Here is a 23,800-nt window from a genome sequence, read left to right on the forward strand (position 1 = left end):
TCATACATTGGTCTGTTTGTGTCATGATTGTGAATGCCACAGCACAGCTACTACACACTGCCTTTAGTAGGGCCCAGGTCAACACCAGGCAGGAGAGTCACCGGGTTTTTCACAGGCACTAACGCACAGCACCTCATCTGGACGTCAGATCAGGCCCTGTCCTGTGGCTTTCTTAGTTGACAGAATGTGACAGTTTTGCTTTCAGCAGCAGTTAGCAGGTACTGCCTTTTCTTCAGTGACGGCTGCCAATGCTGCAGTTTCCCAATGATGAACATCAACTCTCACTGTTAGGGAATGGGGAAAGGGATTAATCAGATTGTCATTGATGAGTTTCTCATGTTCCCACTGAGTGAAAAGAACATTTTCATAGCCTTCACTCAAAATTATATAATTCACGAACCATGCCACTGAAGCAAAAACATCATCACACATTTTCTGGTGGGCTGGCACAGAGGCAGCATGCTTTCATATGGTGTGGTGCAGTGAAACAGTAAAGGCAGGATGAAGGGAGCCTTGTGATACTGGATGGCCTTTCAGCAGGGAGAGAGAATGTCAGGTAGGGCTATATGTTCTTTTCCTTAGTAACACGAAGTGTACCAAGGGTAGTTATCTAGGTCCCTGCAAGTGTTAATAGGAAAATCTCAGTTAGTTAGTGAAAAGTTGTATTAATAGTCCTCATGAGAAAAACAACAGTAACAATGGCACCTTAGGTAAGTAGGAATGATGTAAAGCAATTGGACAGCCTGCTTCGCCTTTCTGCAGCTTGCTGCTCAATATCTTTGAAGGATGAGGGGAAGGGTTTTACCTGGGCCAAACCAAAAGGCGCTGGAAGCTAGTTAGTTACTCCAATGATTGGCATAAAAAGTGTTAAGATATTTCATACATTTTAATTAAATTTTGCTCTAAAATTCATTGCAGAAACAGGTGATTTTTACATTACTTTATTTAAAAAAGAAACAAACTAGTTATAAAAATCTTTGCTCCAAATAGTATCTTACAAATGTTTTTTGCTGGGTTTTGTGTCTTAAAGATTACTATAGAAATGATTTCTAATATCATAAATAAGTGATTGCTTTTTCTTCAGGGTGAGTTTTTGTAGTGCAGTATTTACAAAAACAGAAAATGTAAGTTTATAAATCTGTACCGTTTATAAAAGTGTTTTACCTTTCTGTAGTGTTGCTTTATATACAACAAAGAAAACATTTAATAAGTACATTTTTTACAAATGTGTCAAAACGTCTAAAATACCATGTTAGAAAAACAAAGCTTCGTTAAAGTTGATTTTGTCTATGTAAACATGAAGTTCTTGTCTTTAATAGGCTCAATTAAGTTTTGAAGGCATCTTAAAAATAACTTAAAATAGTACTTTAAACTACCACTCAAAGTTAATGACAACTACTATACCACTGTGAAGTCAGAAGTTCAAGAAAAGTAACAAAAGAGGAAACTGTTGTAGAACAGTATTTCAAGTGCGAGGAATCTTCATTTGCTGATGTCCTCCATGTGTAGGTAAGCTTAGTTGAATCACCTGTGGAAACAAAATTAGATGAAATAAACAAGTATTTTAATTTTTTATAGGCTACAGGACTTTAACTCATGGCCTACACACTGTCCCTGAGCTGTTTTACCAGTTTGAACCACAGCTCCACTTCTGGTGTTTAGGGAGTTAATTGGGAATAAGAGTCTCATGGACCTTGTTGCCAGGCTGCTTTTGAACCATGATCCTCAATCTCAGCCTCCTGAGCTACTAGCTAGGATTACAGGAATGAGGCACCAGTGCTCAGCTGGTTAGTTGTATCATTAGTTATGATTAAGGAAGCTAACAGTAAGTTAAAAATTATAGCATGCTGCACATGTTCTGTTGGTTTGTGTGTGCCAGTATGGGCTTGAACTCTGGCCCTCCTACTCTCACCAGGTCTCTGGCTTTTTGTTAGTTAGCTGAAATGACACACCGATTTTTCTGCCTGAGGTTGGGTCCAAATCCAGGTCTTCAGATCTTCCGAGTAGCTACCCATTTAGGTGTGAGCCACAGATACCCAGTTAAGATTCTCCTCAGAAACCCAGAGTGATGGTATATAAAAAGTGTTCTTACCAATAGCTACTCCTAAATGGAGCTGCTACGTCTTTTATATTTTCAATGAAATGATTTATATCTGTAACAAGGATTCCACTATTTTCAAAGATTTCGGTGGAGGCAGTAAAAGTAGGCTTATCTGAAAAGAGAAAAAAAATGGTGAAAAATATCAATAATACTCAGGATCTGGGTATTGTGTGCTTTTTTTGCTTAAGGCTAGTGGCTCTACTGCTTGAGCCACAATTCTACTTCTAGCTCTAGCTTCTTGGTGGTTAATTAGAAAAAAAGATTCTTATGGACTTTCCTGCCAGGACTGGCTCAGTTCTCAGCCTCCTAAGTAATAAGGATTACAGGCATTAGCCACCAGCACCTAGGCCTCCAATTTCTTAACACTGGTAGCAGAGAAGAAGGAAGTATGTGTGGTTCACAATTAAGATGGCTTTGTGATCAGCTACATAAATAAAAGCAAAGAATTTGAGAAAGTACTTTGTAAGAACTGAGGAAACTTGTCAGAAGATTTATCTATCACACAACTCACCTGGTACCTGTGCCCAACCCCTCCTGGTCTTAGGTACACTTGTCAAAACACACATATAGCTTGACTGCCTACTACGGTGTTAGCCCATATTTGACTACTTGGATGGACATTTCTAGAGCTGACCTAATTTGGCATTAGCTGAACAATGAAAACTGAATGTGAACTTACCTATTAGGAAGACAGCAAACCTGGCATTAATATGCTGAATTTGCAGGTTTATCAAACATTTCAAACTTTCGGCCTCTGTTGATGACTGAGAGTCACACTGGTGATAGTGAAGCAATTCAATGATATTGGCACTTTGATATGATTTCAGTATTAAGTTTTTTCTATATGCAATTGGATCCACTCTGAAAATAGATTTGAATATTAATAGCCAAAATCAAATTCGGTATCCCTTTGTGATTTACTAAATCACAAATTACTTCGTTTTATCTAGTCATTTTAAAATAAGATCCCATTATCAGTTTTCTTTTTCATAACCCTTTCCTGAAGGTGCACTACCTTACAACATGATTGTAAATACAATTGTAAATTTGCACTCATGCTGAGCCAGAAGCATCATAACTACATCGAACTGCACTTCAAGTTGTCTTGGTAGACTTTTCACTGCTTTACATTAATTAGCTGTACACCAATGAATTTATTATTTTAAGTAGTACAAAGGAGTTGCCCTTCAGTAAAGCAGCTTATGAACACAATGCATCTTAATGTCATCCCTTTCATACCCACAAATCTCTTACGGTACTGATGCTACCTCTCACGTCTGTGATTAGATAACAAACATTAGGTAGTAACCAGAATTTTCTTGTTTCCTACCTTCCTTAAAATTCTGTTACTACCCTTAAGAGCAAACTGTACCCGTAATTCTAACGAAGGCCCTGAGTTAAAGCCGTCACACTACTGTTCCCCACTCTCCCGCCCCCAAAAAAAGAATAACCAGAATTTATGTCACTTCAATTTATATTGTGTAAGTGTGCTGCTTCTCTAGCTATTAAGCTAGACTTTTCCCCTGCCTCCTAACAATGTTCTCTGTGCGTACCCTGGTCTGAATAAGCCTTTGTACATTCTACTCTCTTTACCTTCTTGTCAATGAAACCTTTTTCTCTCTGCTAGGGTCGGTCCTCTATCAAGGGTAAAGCCTTTCCTGAAAATATGTTCTTGTCCTGGCTCTAGTGGCTCACACCCCAGCCTAGCTACTCCGATTGTGAGAGGTGGAGAATGGAAGGATTGTGGATCCAGATTAGTCAGTAAGTTTATTGAGACTCCACCCATTTCATGAGAAAAAGCTGGGCACAATAACGTGCAGCTATCATTCCAGCTACACAGGAACTACAGAGCAGTCTGGCACAAGCAAAATAACAAAAAGGGTTGGAGGTATGGTTTAAGCACTAGGGCATCTACCTCAATTTCAAAGCCTTGAGTTCAAATCCCAGTAATGTAAAAACAAAAACAAAAACCCTATTCTTTACCTTAAAGCATCTCAGTTACTATTTCAGCTATGTTTGCTCCTAATGTGAAGAAAGCACTATGGTTTTTTTGTTTTTTTTTTTTTTAAAAAGGCAACTATCTCATTTTATGGGTAAGTTTTTGAAGTTGCAACCCAGGTTCAAAACTTGGCATGTGGACCTTCATCAAGTTTTCACACTATACAAGGAAGACATATCTCTCAGGGATGTATGTTTGAACGAGAGTATCATAGGCCCTAGATACCTTCAGCCAAACAATCAAACAAGGTTTTCTCTTCTTAAAACCCCTGCTTAACACTTAAAGACTTGCCAATTAAAGACAGACTTGATAATGAAGGATTGGTCTCTTCTTTCTTGAACGATGGCAATGTAACATATCCAAAGGCATTTAAGCATCTAGTCCACAGTGAAATATGCACACACACACACACACATTTAATTTCTGACATTACAATGGTTTGAACTCATCAGGGTCTTTTTGCATTCGTGGTTGCTGCTGTTCCACTTGAGCCATGCCTCTAGTCCAGCATTTTGCTAGCTAATTAAGAGATTAATTGCCTGTGTGCAGCTTCAAATGGAAATCCTGCAGGTCTCAAGCTTCCTGAATGGTTACGTTTGCAGGGGTGAGCCACCAGTGCCTTCATAGTAGCAGAGCCTGAATATAATTATATGGGTGTTTATGGTTTGTAAGTTTGACTGCTGTGACTTTAGACACATGTGCAGATCAAACAATTAACACATGGCTTCTTTTATTTGATGTCTTGCTACAAAAACAAACCCAAAAGCTGGCCCACGGAGCTCAGTTGTGTCAGTGATGCAACTTGTGATTGACAGCAGCCTAGAGTACTGGGCACAGGGGGGACAAGGCATCTCCATTCCTGTCTCACACCAAGTCTTACCTTGCGCTTTCCTTTAGCTTTTTATTTTCTCTGTAGTGAAGCAACCATTTCCATCTTCCATTTCCATTCCCATTTAGTGTTTCTAGGATTTTGATCATTTCCTTCAGCTGAGCTGTAGATTAAATTTGGAAAGAAAAGTTGTGTTTCAAGTGTTTTCTTTTTTGTCTCATGCAAAGTCTAATGATTATCACTTGTAGCCTTGGTTTAGTGTACATCCCTGGCACTTCCATCCACTCATTGTCAGAGGCACAACCTCCTTACTTCAGTCCTACTGCTCACCAACAGTGGGAAAGGACTGCTTAAAAAAGAGCATGGAAGTCACTGGTGATGAGAGATCTCCCTGGACCAGCCATGTGATGGGACAGAAGCAAAGCCCAGTGTCACAGAGCACACTTTTAAATCTAAGTGTCCATGTTGAGATTCTTTTTTTTTTGGGTCCGGTCGTGGGGCCGGACTCTGGGCCTGGGTGCTGTCCCTACTTGAGCCACAGTGCCATTTCCGGCTTTTTTCTTTTTGCTTATGTGGTGCTGAGGAATCGAACCCAGGGCTTCAGAGGCATGCAAGGCAAGCACTCTACCACTGAGCCATCTTCCCAGCTCTAAGTGTCCATGTTGAATGCATGCTAAGGCAGATCCTATGGTTTCAAACAGAAAGGGTATCCACGTCCCCTTCTAATTTGATCCGCCCTAGGGCAGGTTTGGGTTGTACATAAAGGTATCTGATCTGAGAGAAGTGAATTGTTTGAATGTTCAAACAACTCATTAAGGGTGGTGCCATCAGACATGGAGAACACAGATGATTCTAAGCAATATGTTTCTCACGCAGTGGACTTACTTGCTAAGTGAAGAAGTTTGACGACCCTGAGAAGGAAGAAACTTAAAAGCAGGTTTGGTGATAAAAAAAATAACCAGTTTAAATAAGAGTAAACAAGAGTAGTACTAAAAGAATTAGTATGTATTAAATGTAGAAAAAAGAACAAATAAGAGAATGTTTAGAAGACCAAAGATAGTATGTATGGCCGTTCAACACTATCCTAAATAAATTTAAATAAAGTTTTAATGAAAGACTTAGTATGTAAAAAGTGCTGAGTGTAGCACAGTAATATATAGACTGATATGTATGTATGCATATATACGTATATACACACACACATATATACATACATGTAATATGCAGAAATACAACTGAGATTCTTAAATTGGTAACATCTCGTGTTTGTATGTGTGTGTGTGTGGGGGGGGGGGGAACTGGGGTTTGAACTCAGTTTGTGCTCATTAGGATAGGGCTCTAGCACTAAGCCATTTCTCCAGCCCTTTTGTACACTATTTTTGAAATAGAGTCTCTCTTCCTGTTCAGATGAGTGAACAGGAAGTTTTAGACTATGATCCTATGTTCACATCATTATGCAGCTGCTTCTATTTGTATAGAGGCTTGAGGACTTTCCTGATTTGGTTGGCCTGGAACTGTAATCCTTTTCAGCCTGCCATGTATGGCACCTTGTGCCATTATACCCAACTACTGGTTGAAAAGGAGTTACATGTTTGTGCCTTGACTGGACTTCAGTCAGAATTCTCAGCTTCCCAAGTAGAGGCATGAGCCATAATCACTCAAATATTGATTTTTTTTTTAAGATGCAACAGTATTCCTTTCACTGGAGGAGGAACTGAACTGGCAAGGTTTCAAACAAAGAACAAGGCCAAAATAAAACTAGGAGAGAATGGAGGAAAGTGTGAAATTTGTCAAAAGAGAAATGTACTCATTACCTGACTTACGTAACTGTGACCCCTCTGTATATCACCTTATAACAATTTTTTTTTTAAAAAGGGCCAAAGTAAAGACCAACCTAACGTTAAAGCTTCTAATATTTTGTCATCTGATACCACAAAGCCTCCAGTGCCGAACAGTTCTTGGTAACTGTCATTAAGAACATCTTCAGGGCTGTCTATTCCAGCAAACATAATGCTGGGGAAATGTTTCATCTTCAGCAAAGAAGGAATCTGTTGGACATAAAAAGACCTTTGTCAAGGCAGGTGCATCAAACACATGGTGTTAAACACTTTTGTCACTTTTCTGTCCCAACAGGTAAAAGTATCTTTAGCCCATAATAATAACTTGGACACAAGTTTAAGTAGTATTTCTCAGCTCATCAACGAAAATGAATTTGTCAAAATTAAAGACCTCTCAAAAACTTCCAAAGACTTGGAAAAAATTCAAGCGGGAAGAGTGCATCTGGGGTTTTGGGTACCTATACAGTAACTGGTCAGGTCCCATAAACTTAGAACTGTGCTATCAACAGCTCACTGCCCAGTGATAACAGTGGGCCTGGACAAAACACTAAGGCCGTGGCCCTTTCTGGGGATAAGGGAATGTTCACAAAATGTTCACAAAACCAAAATTTCTCTTTCTCCCTTCCTCTTTTAAGCAGATGCAATAGCACTTGAATACACCTAAGCCATTTAATCAACATTTCTTCTTATCAGAGATCAAGTGATACAGATTTTAGGATACAGATGTCAAGTGAGAAAATTTAGAAATCACATTTTCACACAGTACTTCCCTTGTTTAATATGAATAGTTTGACTTCATGAAGCTCGAACTGCCCTACAAATACCCTACAATTGCCATAGTATGCCACAGTGCACCCCCCTTGTCTTCATCTTCTCACTTGCAGGTCTAATATGAAGTGCACGTTAGCTTTTCCCAACACAGAAAAGCATGGATACTACAGAACAACTTCAGTGTTGGGAATATATTATTTTTGTTAAGAAAGATGTTTCCAAACCTACTTGATGCAAATGTGATGCTATATCTTCATTTCTGATGATAACTATTAACATATCATTCTCTCTGCCAAAAACTTTGCAGAAATGCTGAGGTTCAATTTCCATATGGCCTCCTTTCCTCAGAATGTTCTGAAAGATTTAGAGCAGTCATTATAGAATATCCTATCAAAGCAACATTAAGTAGCAATTTGTGTAAATTACCAAACTTTTACATATAAAAATGATAAATTAGATTCTTAGTAACAAGTATTACAAGTTCAAAAGAAATTAGAAGCTTAAAGTAAAGCAATTTATAATAATTTTTTCATGTCCATAAAGTACAAAAGCTGACTTTTTAAAAACTACCAAACAAATCTACATAAATGACTTTCAATTTTTTTCTAGAGCATAAAATATCTTTGGGTTCACTAGTTATTTACTTTTAAATGCCACTACTAGAGCTACTACTAAAACATTAAAAATCAATTGGGAATTTCATATCCCTACTAGGGACTTAATTTGGAGAGAAATAAAGTCCTATAGATCTCTATCTTTCAATAGATCGTCAATACAGTAACAATGGAATGCTGATTATTCTAACTCACAAAACAGTTTCTAAGGATGAGAAAGTGCCTTCTACTGAGGTAGTTGTTTGCTCAAGGTTAGCACCCTACTATGTAAGCCATGTCTCCACTTCTTGCTTTTTCCTGGTTAACTAGAGATTTTAAAAAGAGTCTCTCAGATTTGTCTGTGCAGGTTGGGTCCAAACATCTTTGGTTCTGAACCTCCTTAATAACTAGGATTACAGGTGTGAGCTACCAGGACCCAGCTTCCACTGAGATTTGAACATGTTATTTCTTTCTTTGTTTTTTTAAGGTCTGGTCATGGGTCCTGAACTCTGGGCCTGGGCGCTGTCCCTCAGCCCTTCAGCTCGAGGCTAGCGCTCTACCATTTGCCACAGCGCCACTTCCAGCTTTTTTCTTTTTGCTTATGTGGTGCTGAAGAATCGAACCCAGGGCCTCAGGCATACAAGGCAAGTGCTCTACCACTGAGCCACCTTTCCAGCCCCATGAACATGTTATTTCTAAATGAAGGATGCAATGTTGCCACTGTATGACCTAGTCAAAACTATTTTCTTTGTAAAAATACAGTGTAACGTTGACGCATCAGCCTTGGATCCTGAACGACTGACTTTAAATACTTCATAATGGATGGCCTGATATTTAAGAAATTCTTGTAAGATTTCTTTTTACCAAGGACTTACTAAAATATTTAATCTTGAGCCATCATTATTTTACTAATAAACTACTAGAATGAGGCTGTGTGTGATGGTACATGACTATAATCCCAGCTACTTTGAAGGCAAATGGTAGGATTATACCCTGAAGGTGGCAAGGAGAAAAGCATAAGACCCTATCTGAAAAATATGCTTTTAGCAAAAGGACTGGGACATGATGAAGTGGCAGTAATGCTTGCCTAACAAGCTTGAGGCTGTGAGTTCAAATTTCAGCACTGCCCCCCCCCCAAAAAAAACAAATAAACTATTAGAATGAACACTTTTTTTTTTAATGCCAGTACTGGGGATTGAACTCAGGGCCTATCTAGGCACTATCTCTATGATTCTGTGCTCAAGGCTACTGATCTCCCACTTCAGCCACAGCTCTACTTCAAATGGTATCCTTAGATCTCAGCCTCCTAAAGTGGCTAGGATTACAACAGGTGTGAGCCACTAGTGCTCAGCTCTGTAATGAACACATTAAAAAAAAAAAAATCAAACCCTGTAGTGTTATGAGCAATTATTATTTTGTGTAAAGACCTTGTGCATCTCTTTGTTTCATAAACAAACATTTCATCACTAATTCCATCCCATCCTTAATTAATGCTTCAGGACTAATCACTGAAAAATTATTGAAGATGACACTATTCTATTGATAGTACCCTAATTCTCATTTATTTAAAATAAACTTATTTAACATTTTCTCTCGAAAATTTTACCATTTGCACAAATTTGTTACTTGCAAATAGTGGCTAAATGATAAAATATTCTCTCGAAAAATACATTCAGTATAGAAAACAAGCTTTTCCAGAAGTAGTCCCACTGAAGATAAAATAGCCATGATTTCCCTTCTACATGAAAATTTAACATCCCAGTGCTGTCTGGAAAGGAACTGGAAAGGAATGGAAAACTCATATAATTACTTGGTTGTTTTGGAGAAGATAGACGCAAAAAGAAGTTAATTACTGGGCTGGGAAGGTGGCTCAGTGATAGAGTGCTTGCCTTGCATGCCTGAGGCCCTGGGTTCGATTCCTCAGCACCACATAAGCAAAAAGAAAAAAAGCCGGAAGTGGCGCTGTGGCTCAAGTGGTAGAGTGCTAGCCTTGAGCTGAAGAGCTGAGGGACAGCGCCCAGGCCCAGAGTTCAGGCCCCATGACCGGACCCAAAAAAAAAAATCAAAACAAGAAGTTAATTACTCTGTAGCAAAACATACATGATCATGATACTAACTCAACTGACTCACTCATTTCTTTTGTTGGAGTGGGTCGTGGGCTTGAACTCTGGGCCTGGGCACTGTCATGAGCTCTTCAGCTCAAGGCTAGTGCTCCACCACTTCAGCCACAGTGCTACTTTGTGTTTTCTGGAGATAGGAGTCTCATGGACTTTCCTGCCTGGGCTGGCTCTGAACTGTGATCCTCAGATCTCAGCCTCCTGAGTAGCTAAGATTACAAGTGTGAACCGCCAGCCATTGGCTTCCTCATTTCTGATTCATTCAAGCACACTGGGTATTGGACATGTAACAAAATTAATTTCCAAATGGCTTTTGGAAGCCAAGCATCTCCCGAAAGACTGGGGAAGATCATTCTTTATTTTTACTTCTTTGGTTACACTGGGGTTTGAAACTAGGGTCTCCCATTTGCTACGCAGGCATTCTACCACTTAAGCCATGCTCCCTTTTTGTCTGAGTTGTCCTGGACTCTGACCCTCCTACTTACAGCATCTTTCCTTGCTGAGATGATGTGTGTATACTACCAGGTGTACTACTTACTGACTTGCTAACATTTCAGCCTTGAACCAGTCTCTCCCCACCCCCCAATCTCTGGGATTTTAAGTGTAAGTTATCATACAACGTCACTCAATGTCTTTTCAACTATGTTACTCACTAAAATGGCAAGGAACTTGAAGCAATAACATAGAGGTGAAGGACAGGACAAACCAAACCCAGCAGTCACTTGTTAAGGACTCTGAAGAACAAAATAAGCCTTAGAAGAAAGAGGACATGGGGAGGAGTTTATGCTAAAGAAAAAACTCTACAAATTTGGGGGAGGGGAATCAAATGACACCATATTTACATGACACTAAATAGCCATTTTATGGAAGAAAACAAGCTGTGACAAACAGCTTCTGACAGGTGAAAATTTGTTCTCCATTTATTTTATTTTTTATTTTTTGGGTCCGGTCATGGGGCCTGAACTCTGGGCCTGGGCGCTGTCCCTCAGCTCTTCAGCTCAAGGCTAGCGCTCTACCACTTGAGCCACAGTGCCACTTCCAGCTTTTTTCTTTTTGCTTATGTGGTGCTGGGAATCGAACCCAGGGTCTCAGGCATCCAAGGCAAGTGCTCTACCACTGAGCCACCTTCCCAGCCCCTTGTTCTCCATTTATTGTAGGTAACACTCTAAAATGCAAATATGCTGCTATTCATCTTTTGTAAATGCTTCTCAGTGGCTTAGGTGACCAGTGACATCAAGATAAAGTCTATGATAAGGTAACTTCGTAAGATGTCCCTTCCTATCATCAGCCCTTTATCTCTCAACAGTACACACTACACACTACATGCAGCCATGCTGACAGCTGCTGTCCTGCCTGGCTCCTGTCTACCCTTCTGACCCACATCCAGTCATCCCAGGGTCATCCTCATTGCTTCTGCACTCACGTGTTCTCTCTGCAGCACTTTCACCATAGGACATTCCAGAATTTGTGCCACGACTAACTTCTACAAAAAGTCACAAGGGTGGACATGCTCATAATTCACATGTAAGTATTATTTCTAATACTGAAATACAGAACCTCCAAAATTATTACTACATATTTTCTTCTTGTAGTATGGATCATGAGATGAACCTCTTTTGGTTTAGAAAAATGTTTCCTTTTACAATCTGATTACTAGGCTGGCACCAGTAGCTCACACCTGTAAGCCTAGCTACTCAGGAGGCTGAGATATAAGGATCACAGTCAAAGTTAGCGTTGGCAGGAAAATCTGTGAGACTTTCATCTCCAACTAACTACCAGAAAACCAGAAGTGGCACTGTGGCTCAAAGTGATAGAGCACTGGCTTTGAGCAAAAGAGCTCAGGGACAGCACTCAGGTGGCCCTGAGTTCCAGCACCAAAACCGACCAATAAAAAATCCTGATTACAAGAAAAAAAAAAAAAAAAAGAAATGTACTCGTTACCTTGCCCATGTTAAAAAAAAAAAATCCTGATTACTAGGATCATTTATTTCCTGGTTGAATACATGGTTGATGATGAAACCATGGTGAAATCTTGAGTTGGTAGGGGCCAGATGTGTATCAATTCACCATCAGTTTGTTTCATTTTATCCTCTCAGAATTTATCTGTCTTCCATTTGATATATAACACTGAGTATGCAGATAAAAGACTGAGCTTTTATATAAAACCTAAGTACTTTCTGGAGCCTAAACTGCTAAGTTCATTGCTCCTAAAATAAACTGAAGGCAATTAAAATAGTATTAAGAATAAACAGCCACTTTTACCTTTGTTCGTAAGAAGAATGATTTATCTTCTGTTTCAACAAGGTAAAACTGGAAGGGACCCTCAGAAGCCTCTTGCATAACACTCTTTAGTTTGACATGCAAATTGTCACAGAAGTCTGTAATCATATTTTTGTAGGAGACTGACAGTCTTGGGAAAGAAGGATACAGCTGCTGGGATGTGGCTTCTCCAGAGGTCACATTGAAATCTCCATCTTGGAAAACAACTTGGTTGCTATGCATCATCACTTTGTCAAATTCAGCATATTCATTTAGGATAAGAGAAATATCATTGCGAGAGTCTTTCAAAGTACTTCTATATCTTAGTTTGTTGAGGTGGAAAGGAACAGTCTGATTTCTTTGAGAAGTTGTAAGACTTCCACTGTGACATTTCTCTTTCCAAAAGGAAGAATTGTGCAGATTGCTAGGTGAGCAATTTCTTCTCTGTGGAGTCTGCTGTCTGCTGCTGCTGGAGTGTACAATTGTTACCAGAATAGGGCTTTTGGACTCTGGGTATAAAATTGAGGCCTCAGATACTTTTGTTGAAGGGAAAGCTCCAACTTGGGCAGATAATTCTTTCCAAAAGATACTGTTAGGTTCTAAGGCAGATTGCTGAGGGTAACTATTCTTTGCTACTTTCTTTACCTCATGTGCAAAACGTAGGTATTCCATGTCTAAAGTATTCTGTGTGAGGTCCTCTGCCACCTGCCAAGTCCAGGAGCTGAGCAGGTTGACATTTGTATTTGTAGTAGAACCTGGATGGCTCTTCAGATTAGTTTTCCTTTCATCTTTGACCTCTCTTGTGACAGTGAAATTTGCGTAAGTCCTAAGGATACCTTGGAAGTCAGGGATTTGGACATAACCTGGCATGTATTTATCCTTCTTTAGACCCATGGTCCAGTTTTTGGGAGGAATGTTTATCTCCAGCTTTGGAACCTTCTTATTATTAGAGTAGCCCCAAGCTTCACTATCTCTATTGTTTAAGTTCATGCAAGAGTCATAACTACTTTTTGCAGCATCTTCTTTTTTGCTGTCATGACTACCTTTCAAAGTACATGAATTCTCCAAACTTAATTTGGGATTTCTAAAATTAAGAGTGTCTTCATCAAAGTCTCCAGAAAGTGGCTCATAGCACATATTAATGTCCATGCTCATCTCTGTGTCTCTGACAAGGGTTTCAGATTCTGTGTAGATTCTGTGCCTCTCATTAGTGCTCTTACTGACAATCTGTTCTTCAGAAACACGACAGACAAGAGGGTCAAAGGATTCTGAAACCAAGGAATCTGAAGACTCTTTATCAATACTTTCACTGGTGTTTGCTGTGTCTTGGTCAGAAGCAGCACACACAGGGAAACCCTCACCATTCCACAGCTCATTTACTTCACATGTTGATGCACTCTGCAGCACCTGGGTTTTCTGTTCATCTTTTGTATGAGGGTGAGAATGAGGTCCCATAGTGCTGAGATCTGTGTTTTTGTCATATAAATCAACTTCTGTTTCAGTGTTAAGCAAATGGGCCATTCTGACTACAGATATTTCCTGTGTTGGATAGCCTGAGTTTACACTTGGTAGTCTTGTAGTTCCAACTGAGGAAAAATTAAGATTTAGAAACTCTGGGTGCATATATGCCTGTGTAACATCAGCTCCATCAGTGGCATCTATTTGCAAGTCACAGTCTTGGATATTTTTTATGCTTTTAGGGCTAGTCTGTTTGAATGGTGTATTCATTATTCCACTTACGTGAGTTGTAGAAACCAGTATGTCTGCCAAAGACTTACTTTCAGTAATCTTCCTAGGACTAAGTAGAGGCTTACTGGACTCTAAGTAAAGGTGTTTAAAGTCTAAATTTCTGTTCTCTAAACTAACTGGCTGCAAAGGATTTCCTGATTTTGCCAGTTTTTCAAGATAAGGTTTAAAATCACCTTCATACTTGGCAACAGAGGTAGGCTTATTTAACTCTGCATCACAGCACTGTACCTTTTCTGAGAAAGCTAAAACCTCATCATGGTTACTTATGACAATACCTTCATTTGCTTTACCAGGAAGGATTACTCTACCTTTGGTACCTGGATGATCAGTTAACTTTAGAGGCACTTCAGCTGAGAGCTGAATTTGTTGTACTTGAGTTAAGTCGCCTTTTCCCACTGGGTAAGTGGAATAAACAGAACAATTTTCTTTTTCTGTTATGGGTAAATCTTCCACCTCAATCTGAGAGCATTTTTTACTTTTCTCATACTGTGTACCACAAACTTTCAAACTACAGGGAGATACAGTCTGAGATGGTCGTATTTCCTCAGATGATACTGGGAAGCCAGGACTGGAAGCTGGTGACACTTCTTCAATTAGAGAATCAAATGGAATGTTAGAGTTAACATTAATTTCCTCTACAATCTCAAGGGCACAATTTTCTTTGGAAAGTATTAAAGTAACTGGTTGTGAATTATCTCTTTTCTCATTACTTAATGGTTCTTCTGACATACCAGGATGCACTGATATATCCCTGGCTGAATTCACTTCTCTGTTTTCTAGGAGGGTTGCCTCCTTGTTTGATCTAACTATTTGTTTAGCTCTACCCTCAAGTTGTAACTCCTGTAGTTCTTCTACTCTGCCAGCTGGGATTTCTTCTCTGGGACTTGTAGGTGGTGATATTGTTAGAGTCAGGTCAATATCAGATTCCTCCTCTGACAATTCTGCGCTAACCTCCTCCTTATTCATAGATACACTACTTTGCTGGTCATACACTGAATTTAATGATTCCAAATTCATATTTTCATGGTTGAGGCTGCCTTTGTCATCATTCCTTAGTTCTAAAGCCCCATCTAACATAGTACTTTTTGGTGGGATACAGTTAAGGGAATCATTTCCTAGGGCAGCTGAAGCAGATGGTGAGGCTACTTCAACTTGTGATGGCTCTATAATCTCTTCTGAAGATACGCTAAAGAGACTTGGCGTCTTCACAAAGACATCTTCAGAGTGATTAATGTCTTCATTGGCAACTGTATAACCTGAACTTTCAACTAATGATAGCATCGGTTTCTCAGTAGGTGGTGATGATATTGGAGGAGCAATCTCTTTCTGAATGAAAGACAGTTCTTCAGCAATCATCTCTTCACTTACTGAGGAGACAGAGAGGTACTTAGTGCCTTCCTGTCTAGTTGGTGCTAGAGATGGAACCTCCTGGAGACCTTGTGTTTGTGCCTTTTCCAATGAAATTATAGGATGCTTAACACTCACAGTAGGTGATATTTGCTTAATCAACTCAGTATTAAAGGTTGGAGATTTGGTGGATATATTTACATCTGTATGTATTTCTTCATAGGTATTTTTTTCAAAAGTGAGAGTAAGTGGTTCCACATTAATCATCACACACTCCATATTCTTATCATCTATCTTTTGCAGAGAGGGCTGACATTCATTGCTTATGAGGTTGCTATGCTGGGTAAGGTCAGGTATAGCACATGTGTCCCTCTGCACTGTTGTAGGAAAAGGATCACCTTTACTTTTCAGGATGCTGTACAAAGACTTCTGACGCGTCACTGCCTGACTACTGGACCCATCACTAGTCGTGGTCAATGTGGCTTGTATGATAGTGTCATTATAAGAAGCCAATCCTGAGTTCTCAAGTGACTGAAAGGTTTTATCTTCACCAGAAATAGAAGGTCCATTAGTTTGTTTACTTATAGTACCAGAAAGCACAAGATTAGAAGTCTCTAGTTTATCTGATAATTCTTTGGCTTTTTCTCCAGTTAGCTGAAATGACAAAAATAAAACAAATGCTATTAATGACATTAACAATAACAGTAGTTAAATACAATCTTTTAAAATTACATGTGAACAGGGTTCACATGCTTGCCTAGCATGCATGAAGAACTAGGTTTGATTCCTCAGTACCTCATAAACAGAAAAGGCCAGAAGTGGCCCTGTGGCTCAAGTGATACAGTGCTAGCCTTGAGCAAAAGAAGGTCAGGGACAATGCACAGGCCCTGAGTTCAAGCCCAGGACTTGCAAAAAAATAAATAAAATAAAATTATGTGTGAACAGAAAAAGCAAATATTTTTAGTTTGTTTGAATCTTGAAATCTTAGTATCCCAGGAAGCCCAGTGCCAGTGGCTCACGCCTGTAATCCTAGCTAATCAGGAAGCTAAAATCTGAGGAATGCAGTTCAAAGCTGGCATAGGCAGGAAAGTTGGTGAGGCTCTTATCTTCAGTTGACTACCAAAAATTTGGAAGTAGATCCTTAGATGGTGGTATAGTGCTAGCCCTAGGCTAGCCTGGGACATGCCCAGGCCCAGAGTTCAAGCCCCAGGCCCAGCACAAAATAAAAAATAAAAGCATTTTTGTTATGGGAAGTATGGGAGGTAAGAGGAAAAGAAGTGATAGAGTAACACTGATTGGAATAAAACTGTAAACATGTGGAAATATAATAGTGAAACGTCCCCCACCATACACACTATAATCAATGTAAACTAATAAAAAAAATTCAGCTTCAACCAAATGAGACACTTAACTCAAGGACATTGAAGCATGACTTCAGCAGGACAGGCTGAGATATCAGATGTCAGTTTTAAATTTTAGTTTTAAAGGAACAAAGCATATGCAAAGTCTTGGTAGCAAGAGTATTAAGAACTTCTGGGTAGCCTTCTCTGTATCACACTACATAAGGTAACATGTGGCCACATTCCTTTATCTCATGCCTGTGGTCTGAATGAAATGCCAACTGTGGCATTTTGACATATTTATATTCAGATATATGTTCTTAGATACAGGTAAAGAGTTATGTTTCTGATCATTTAAAAAGAACTTTTCAAACACATGACAAACTAGTGCCTGCTGTGCTAAAATATTCTTTGCATCCCACTATGCCCACAAGGACTGGTACAGTATCCAACAAGATGCCAGGAGCAGCTTTGAAATACAGTCAGTACCCATAATACAAGCATCCAAAACCCAAAGCTTTTTTTTTTTGGGGGGGGGGGGGGGGGGAGAAGGGGGGGTTGGTCGTGGGACCTGAACTCTGGGCCTAGGCGCTGTCCCTCAGCTCTTCAGCTCAAGGCTAGCGCTCTACCACTTGAGCCACAGCGCCACTTCTGGCTCTTTTCTTTTTTTTGCTTATGTGGTGCTGAGGAATCGAACCCAGGGCCTCATGCATGCAAGGCAAGCGCTCTACCACTGAGCCACCTTCCCAGCCCAAACCAAAAGCTTTGTAAACACTCATTTAACACTTAAGTTCAGGATTTTGGATCATTTTGGATATAGACTTTTTAGGTTAGGGATGTATATAAAGTATACACAAATATTCCAAAATCATAAATACTCTCAATTCTGAATCACTTCTAGTCTTAAACATTTTGGATGTGGAATATTTAACTCATATATATTGGAAATACTGTTAATAATTATTCATTTTAATATGCTACTATATATATTTATGTACACTCTACTTCCTATTTGCCAAGTCATTTCTAAAATTAATACTGGTGGTAGTTAATTATACATTAACAAAAAGATACTTTATAAGAAACTGGCATGCAAATAGTGGTAATTAAAATCTGCTTAATGACACCATACATATTTTTGGGGGGTAGGGGGGGTCTGGTCATGGGGCCTGAACTCTGGGCCTGGGCGCTTTCCCTCAGCCCTTCAGCTCAAGGCTAGCCCTCTACCACTTGAGCCACAGCACCACTTCCAGCTTTTTTCTTTTTGCTTATGTGGTGCTGAGGAATTGAACCCAGGGCCTCAGGCATGCAAGGCAAGCGCTCTACCACTGAGCCACCTTCCCAGCCCTGATACATATTTTTTTATTCTAAGGCAGTAGTTCTTAATTCTGCTGAGAATCACATAAATACCTTAAAAAAAAAAGCCACACATTACATGAAATATTTTAAGATGTACACATCTTAAATATGCATGTAAGGATGCACATGAAACAAAATTTGACAGTGATCTAGGTTGTCTAGACTTGAACCTTGACATAGCAATTTACTATGTGACTTCAGGGAATTACTTCCTGAGTAATTTTTATGCCTTATTTTCCTCATCTATAAAATGGCTTATCACTGGTTTATCTGAGAAATCACTAAACGGAACATAATGCTCCAGAAACCCTCACAATAATGATGTTGCTGATAAAATGTTTTTCACCATTCCCTAATGTTAAAGCATTATTACAGGTGCTGTCTAAACTCTTGAAAAACTAGTCTAGACAACTGAGCAAAAGCGTCAAATCAAGAGTTTGAGAACAATCTCAGCCCCCGCCCCCCCCCACACGCACGCACGCGTGCATGCGTGTGTGCGTGCGTGTGCGTGTGTGTGTGTGTGTGTGTGTGTGTGTGTTCCAAATCCAAAAAAAGAAAAACTAGTCTACACTAAATCTGGACTATAAACTTAAAAGGGCAGATGTTTTGGCAATCTATTTCCTTAGAATGTTGTTACAAACTTCTGATCTGTTCCAGTTAAAAGTTGAATTATCTAGCCTAGCTGAACATCAGTTGAAAACAATGGAATAAAACAAAGTGTCTTCCACACTTGAAAATAGTGACCTGCAATAGCTTTTCTCCAAAATTAGCTCAGATATAATCAGGTCAAGGTTTACCAAAGTTTTGTTTTTTTGGGTCTGAGACAGGGACTTCAACTCAGTACCCGATGTTCTCATTCACTGGTTAATGCTTTACCAACTGAGCCAAGGCTCCAATCCCAGCATTTCTAGTATTTACTATAAACATACTTGGTCCTTAAATAATACCTTGGTAAGACATGACAAGTACTGACAGTCACCTATTAAGAACAACAACAAAAAACTCCATAAATGGTAACAGTAAGTGCATGATCATGGTGGGCTCCCACATCATTTAACTCATGTGAAGAACACATTTTCTCCAAATAATACTGTTTCAAATGTAATTTTAACATGTCTTCAAAATAATGGCAGCACTTACAAACTTAGTCTTACCTCATTATTACAAGAACAGACAGAATTCTGGCTCACAGAGGTACCCAAATGACGCTCTCTTGCAAATGCTTCTTTCTCTTCATTCTGTACACAGAATCCCAAGTGTCTCATAGGTGGTGATTTAATGAATGGAAGCACATTGTTAGAGGTAGGGAAGGATACTTTAGCATGACTTCTAGGTGTTTCTTTATTCTCCAACAGAGGGTCGAGAGAATATTTTTCTACATTGGAGTTCTCTTCCATTTCACTGAGTTCAAAAGATTCTAAAGTGCTATTTATAGACACATATTTTGCTGGATTACTGTGTTCCACAACTTTTCGGGATGATGGTATGATTTTGTTTTGATTGCTGTAAAACAGAGCGACCCACATGTGAAGTAAAAGCTTCACGTCTTCCACATTTTCAGGTACATTAGAGTTCCAGGGTCTATAATTTTAGAAAAAACACAAAAACAATTCAAATATTTTAAATCTTATAAAAAAACAAATGCCCCCAACACTAACCATAAGTTTTGTATTCATTTTTATTTTTAAAATTACAGGTGCCGATGGCTCACACCTGTAATACTAGCTACTCAGGAGGCTGAGATCTGAGGATTGCGGTTCAAAGCCAGCCCAGGCAGGAAAGTCCATGAGACTCTAATCTCCAATAAAACACTAGAAAACCAGAAGTGGCACTGTGGCTCAAGCGGTAGAGCGCTTGCCTTGAGCTGAAGAGCGCAGGGACAGCACCCAGGCCCAGAGTTCAAGGCTCACGACCACCCCCCCCCCCAAAATTACAGATATGAAGCAATGAATACTATGTAGTTAATTTAACAAATGTTATTAAGTCTAACTCACTAATTTTAATGAGAAGGAAACAAAGAAACACAACATTTAAGTGAGTTCTTTTTGTCATTGTTCTGTTTTTCTGGGTAGTTCTGGGATGTGAACTCAGGGCCTCACACTTACTGGGCAAGATGTCTTACTTCTGAGCCACACCTCTCCAGTTTAAGTAACTTTTTCCAAACCACAAAAATCTATATGACATGGCACTTGGCTTTTATACCAACTTTCCTTGAAGACGGCATACCTGTTTTATGTGGGTGTAATACCAATATTATTCTGGGCAATTAAGTACAACAATGCTTTTTCAGATTACATGTTTGGATATCCTGAAACCATGCAAAGATAGTGGCATTCCATGTAATAGCTAGCCATCCTTTCTTCCTGACTCTGTGCCACCAGTGATGCCTACCCCAAAGAAACGTCTAAAGTCACTTAAAAAAAAAAAAGTAATATATTAATAACCTCAAGCTTTAACTACGGAAAAACCTATACTTAAAAAAAAAAAAGTGCTACCTTGCCAAGTACCAGTGGCTCATACTTAGCTACTCAGGAGGCTGAGACCTGAGGATGAAGTTCAAAAGACAGTCTGAACAGACTCTTATCTCTAATCAATGACCAAAAAGTGAAGCTGTGGTTCAAATGGTAGAGTGCCAGCCTTGAGTGAAAAAGCTCAGAAATAGCACCCAGGTCCTCAATTCAAGTCCCAGTACTGGTGTGTATGCACATACACACAATGTTACTCAAACAGTCATCCTCCATTTACATCACCTGGAAATTTGTTACTAATATAGACTATCAGACCTACCTTACCATAGATGGCACCTGCTGCTCAGTAAGATCCCTAAATAAGCTGCACAATGACGTCTGAGAAGCCTGTGACCCTGGTCACAAGATAAAAGAGCTGGGAAGGCCTAGATGCAAACCGAGGTTAGTTTTAAATCCAATGCCTGTGGTGCTGTGCTATTAACAACCCTATTATTGCCCCTCTCCTTTTACTTTTATAGCAGGAGGTACCAGAGTTTCAAACTCAGGGCCTTTAACTTGGTAGAGCTACACCCTGTAGCCATTTTTCTTGGGTTGTTTTAGGTGCCTAGGTGTATAGCTCAGCTTATGTTTACCTACCTAGACTTCCTGTAGTTGCTAGGATCATGGATGTACCACTGTGTCCAGCTTTCTGCTAAAGAGATGAAGTCTCTCAGAAGTTTTTGCCCAGCCAGGCTGGCCTAAAACTGTGATCCTTCTGATCTCATCCTCCCAAGTAGTTAGGATTACAAGTGTGACCCACTGGCTCTTGCTTTCTTATTTATAGAACCATTTACTCATGACTTCTACCAATCTGAATACCTGAACAAGCTAGAAGTCTTTTTTTTTTTTAATTTTAATATTTGCCAGTGCTGGGGCTTGAACTCTGGGCCTGGGTGCTGTCCCTGAGCTTTTTCTGCTCAAGGCTAGCACTCTACCACTTTGAGCTATAGCACACCACGTCTGGCTTTCTGAGTAGTTTACTGGAGATAAGAGTCTCACAGTTTCCTGCCATCGGTGCCCGGCTTAGAAGTTTTTTGTTGTTTTTTCTGGTTGGTAGTGGGGCTTGAACTCTGGGCCTAGGTGCTTTCCCTATGCTCTTCAGCTCAAGGCAAGCACTCTACCACTTGAGCCACTTCCAGTTTTCTGGTGGCTTATTGGAGACCAGAGTCTCACAGACCTTCCTGCCTGGGCTGGCTTTGAGCCGTGATCCTCAGATCTCAGCCTCCTGAGTAGCTAGGATTACAGGCGTGAGCCACCGGCACCTGGCTAGAAGTCATTTTTAAATGTTTTCTCTGGAACTCAGTTTGTAAAGCATTATTTTTGTATCCCAAAGTATTACATTAAGATCACCAGTACTGGCAAATAAATACTGCAAAATGGAAAGCCATTAAAAAAAAAAAAAAGGCCATTTGTAACATTAAAAGCTTTCCACAAACATGACCACTGACTTCCTATTACTCTTCGGTAAAGTGAACTTTCAGTACACCTTCAATACTACTTTTCAGTATAACCATCAATTACAAGTTTTTCTTACAACAGCTTTTTTTCTTTCACCAAAGTTTAGCACAGGTTTTCCATCTGACAATATTTATCTTAACAGAAAAGTCATAGTCATTTTCACTGAGTTCACTCCTACTTACCCATGTAATGCTCTTAAAATAGTTTTTTCCATTGGGTTGTTGGTATATTTACTATCTAAACTAAATTTGTATTCTGTTTCACATATGAAAGTGATCTTCAAGGAGCCATCACAGTTAAGCACAGTATGAGAACAGAACTCTTTCAGGTTAGAAGTTACAAATCGACTTTTGCGCTTAATCAATGAGTCCTCAGAAAACTTCTGTAGAGGGGAAGTGTTCTGTAGATGCCGAAATGGTATGACTTTTCCTACTGGAGTTCCAGTCTCAGGGCCTTTTGTCCCATTCTTGGTAAAAGTAGGGCCTGGTAAACCTCTCTGGTGTAAATGTTTCTTTGAATGTTCTGGAAGGAGCAGGGCATATGAATGTTCCACAGCAACAAAAGCATTTAGGTTTTGGCTTGTAGCTGAAGATGGTAGAGCTTCTTCAGGGAGTGCTGACTGGGCTTTGGCAGGGGCCTGACTACCAGCAACCAAGTTCTCTTCTTGGTTAACAGTTATGTCTGACTCAGAATTGTCCTTTCTATCTGAGGATGGTTTAGGTAGTAGTACACCTTTTTGACTTTTAACTCCCCTATGATATTCATGGTCAGAAGTACAACATAATAAATTTTCTTTAGAGAGTAAAACATCATTTTGTAGCAATTCAGTGGAGGAGAGGTTTCTAGGATCACATAATGGTACAGAAGAGGCAGCAGAGCTTAAAGCTAGGTCAGCTAACATATTTAGGGCCTGGGAGTCACAGATGATAGAGGAGTTTTGAGGAAGATCTTTTGGAGCATTGGAAGTACATTCTGGTTGCGCTGTATTTATGCTAATTCCATCTTTTTGACCATCTGATGAAATTTCTGATTGAAGCTGTAAAGTGGTTTCTCTATTGGCTTCAGAATAAAATAAAAAAAAACATAAATATAACATTGGCTTTCCACAGAATCAAGTTTCTGTCAATACCATGTCTTAGTGAAAATCAATGATTTACATGAACATATATATATATATGTATATATATATATAAGAAAAACCTAGAGACTGCATATTAAAATTTTGCCACCAGACTGAGATCCTTTCCAATCGTGACTCAGAGACAAATCGTAATGAATTTATACATTAAAAAACACCATTCAAAAATGCATGTACTGAACCATACACAAGACATACTGCAATAATGAAATCTGATTTGTGATATGTTGTAGAGGATAAAGGATAGTGATAACAGGAGTAAGAAAAAAAAACAACATATACTACTCAGTTCAAGAATCATATAATAAGGGGAAAAGAAAAAAGGAGAGTCCTAGCTCTCAGTGAGTTTACAATTTGGGGGGGAAGGAGGGAGAGAGACAGGAGAATATAATAGT

General features: G+C 39.4%; 1 protein-coding gene across 1 annotated transcript in view; it reads right to left on the minus strand.

Moving 5' to 3' along the window:
- Positions 1 to 1,286: 1,286 nt before the first annotated feature.
- Positions 1,287 to 23,800, minus strand: part of Tasor2 (transcription activation suppressor family member 2) — a 63,439-nt gene continuing 40,925 nt past the window's right edge. The window contains exons 17-25 of the mRNA XM_042685900.1: positions 22,450 to 23,326; positions 19,457 to 19,883; positions 12,511 to 16,257; positions 7,767 to 7,892; positions 6,824 to 6,977; positions 4,981 to 5,092; positions 2,781 to 2,962; positions 2,093 to 2,213; positions 1,287 to 1,528 (exon numbers count right to left, since the gene is read on the minus strand). Coding sequence (XP_042541834.1) covers positions 1,525 to 1,528; positions 2,093 to 2,213; positions 2,781 to 2,962; positions 4,981 to 5,092; positions 6,824 to 6,977; positions 7,767 to 7,892; positions 12,511 to 16,257; positions 19,457 to 19,883; positions 22,450 to 23,326 — 5,750 coding nt within the window. The 3' untranslated portion in view covers positions 1,287 to 1,524. The remainder of the gene's footprint in view (positions 1,529 to 2,092; positions 2,214 to 2,780; positions 2,963 to 4,980; positions 5,093 to 6,823; positions 6,978 to 7,766; positions 7,893 to 12,510; positions 16,258 to 19,456; positions 19,884 to 22,449; positions 23,327 to 23,800) is intronic.

The sequence above is a fragment of the Dipodomys spectabilis genome, unplaced genomic scaffold, assembly GCF_019054845.1.
Source record: "Dipodomys spectabilis isolate Male_0828 unplaced genomic scaffold, ASM1905484v1 ptg000096l, whole genome shotgun sequence".
Taxonomy (NCBI): Eukaryota; Metazoa; Chordata; class Mammalia; order Rodentia; family Heteromyidae; genus Dipodomys; species Dipodomys spectabilis.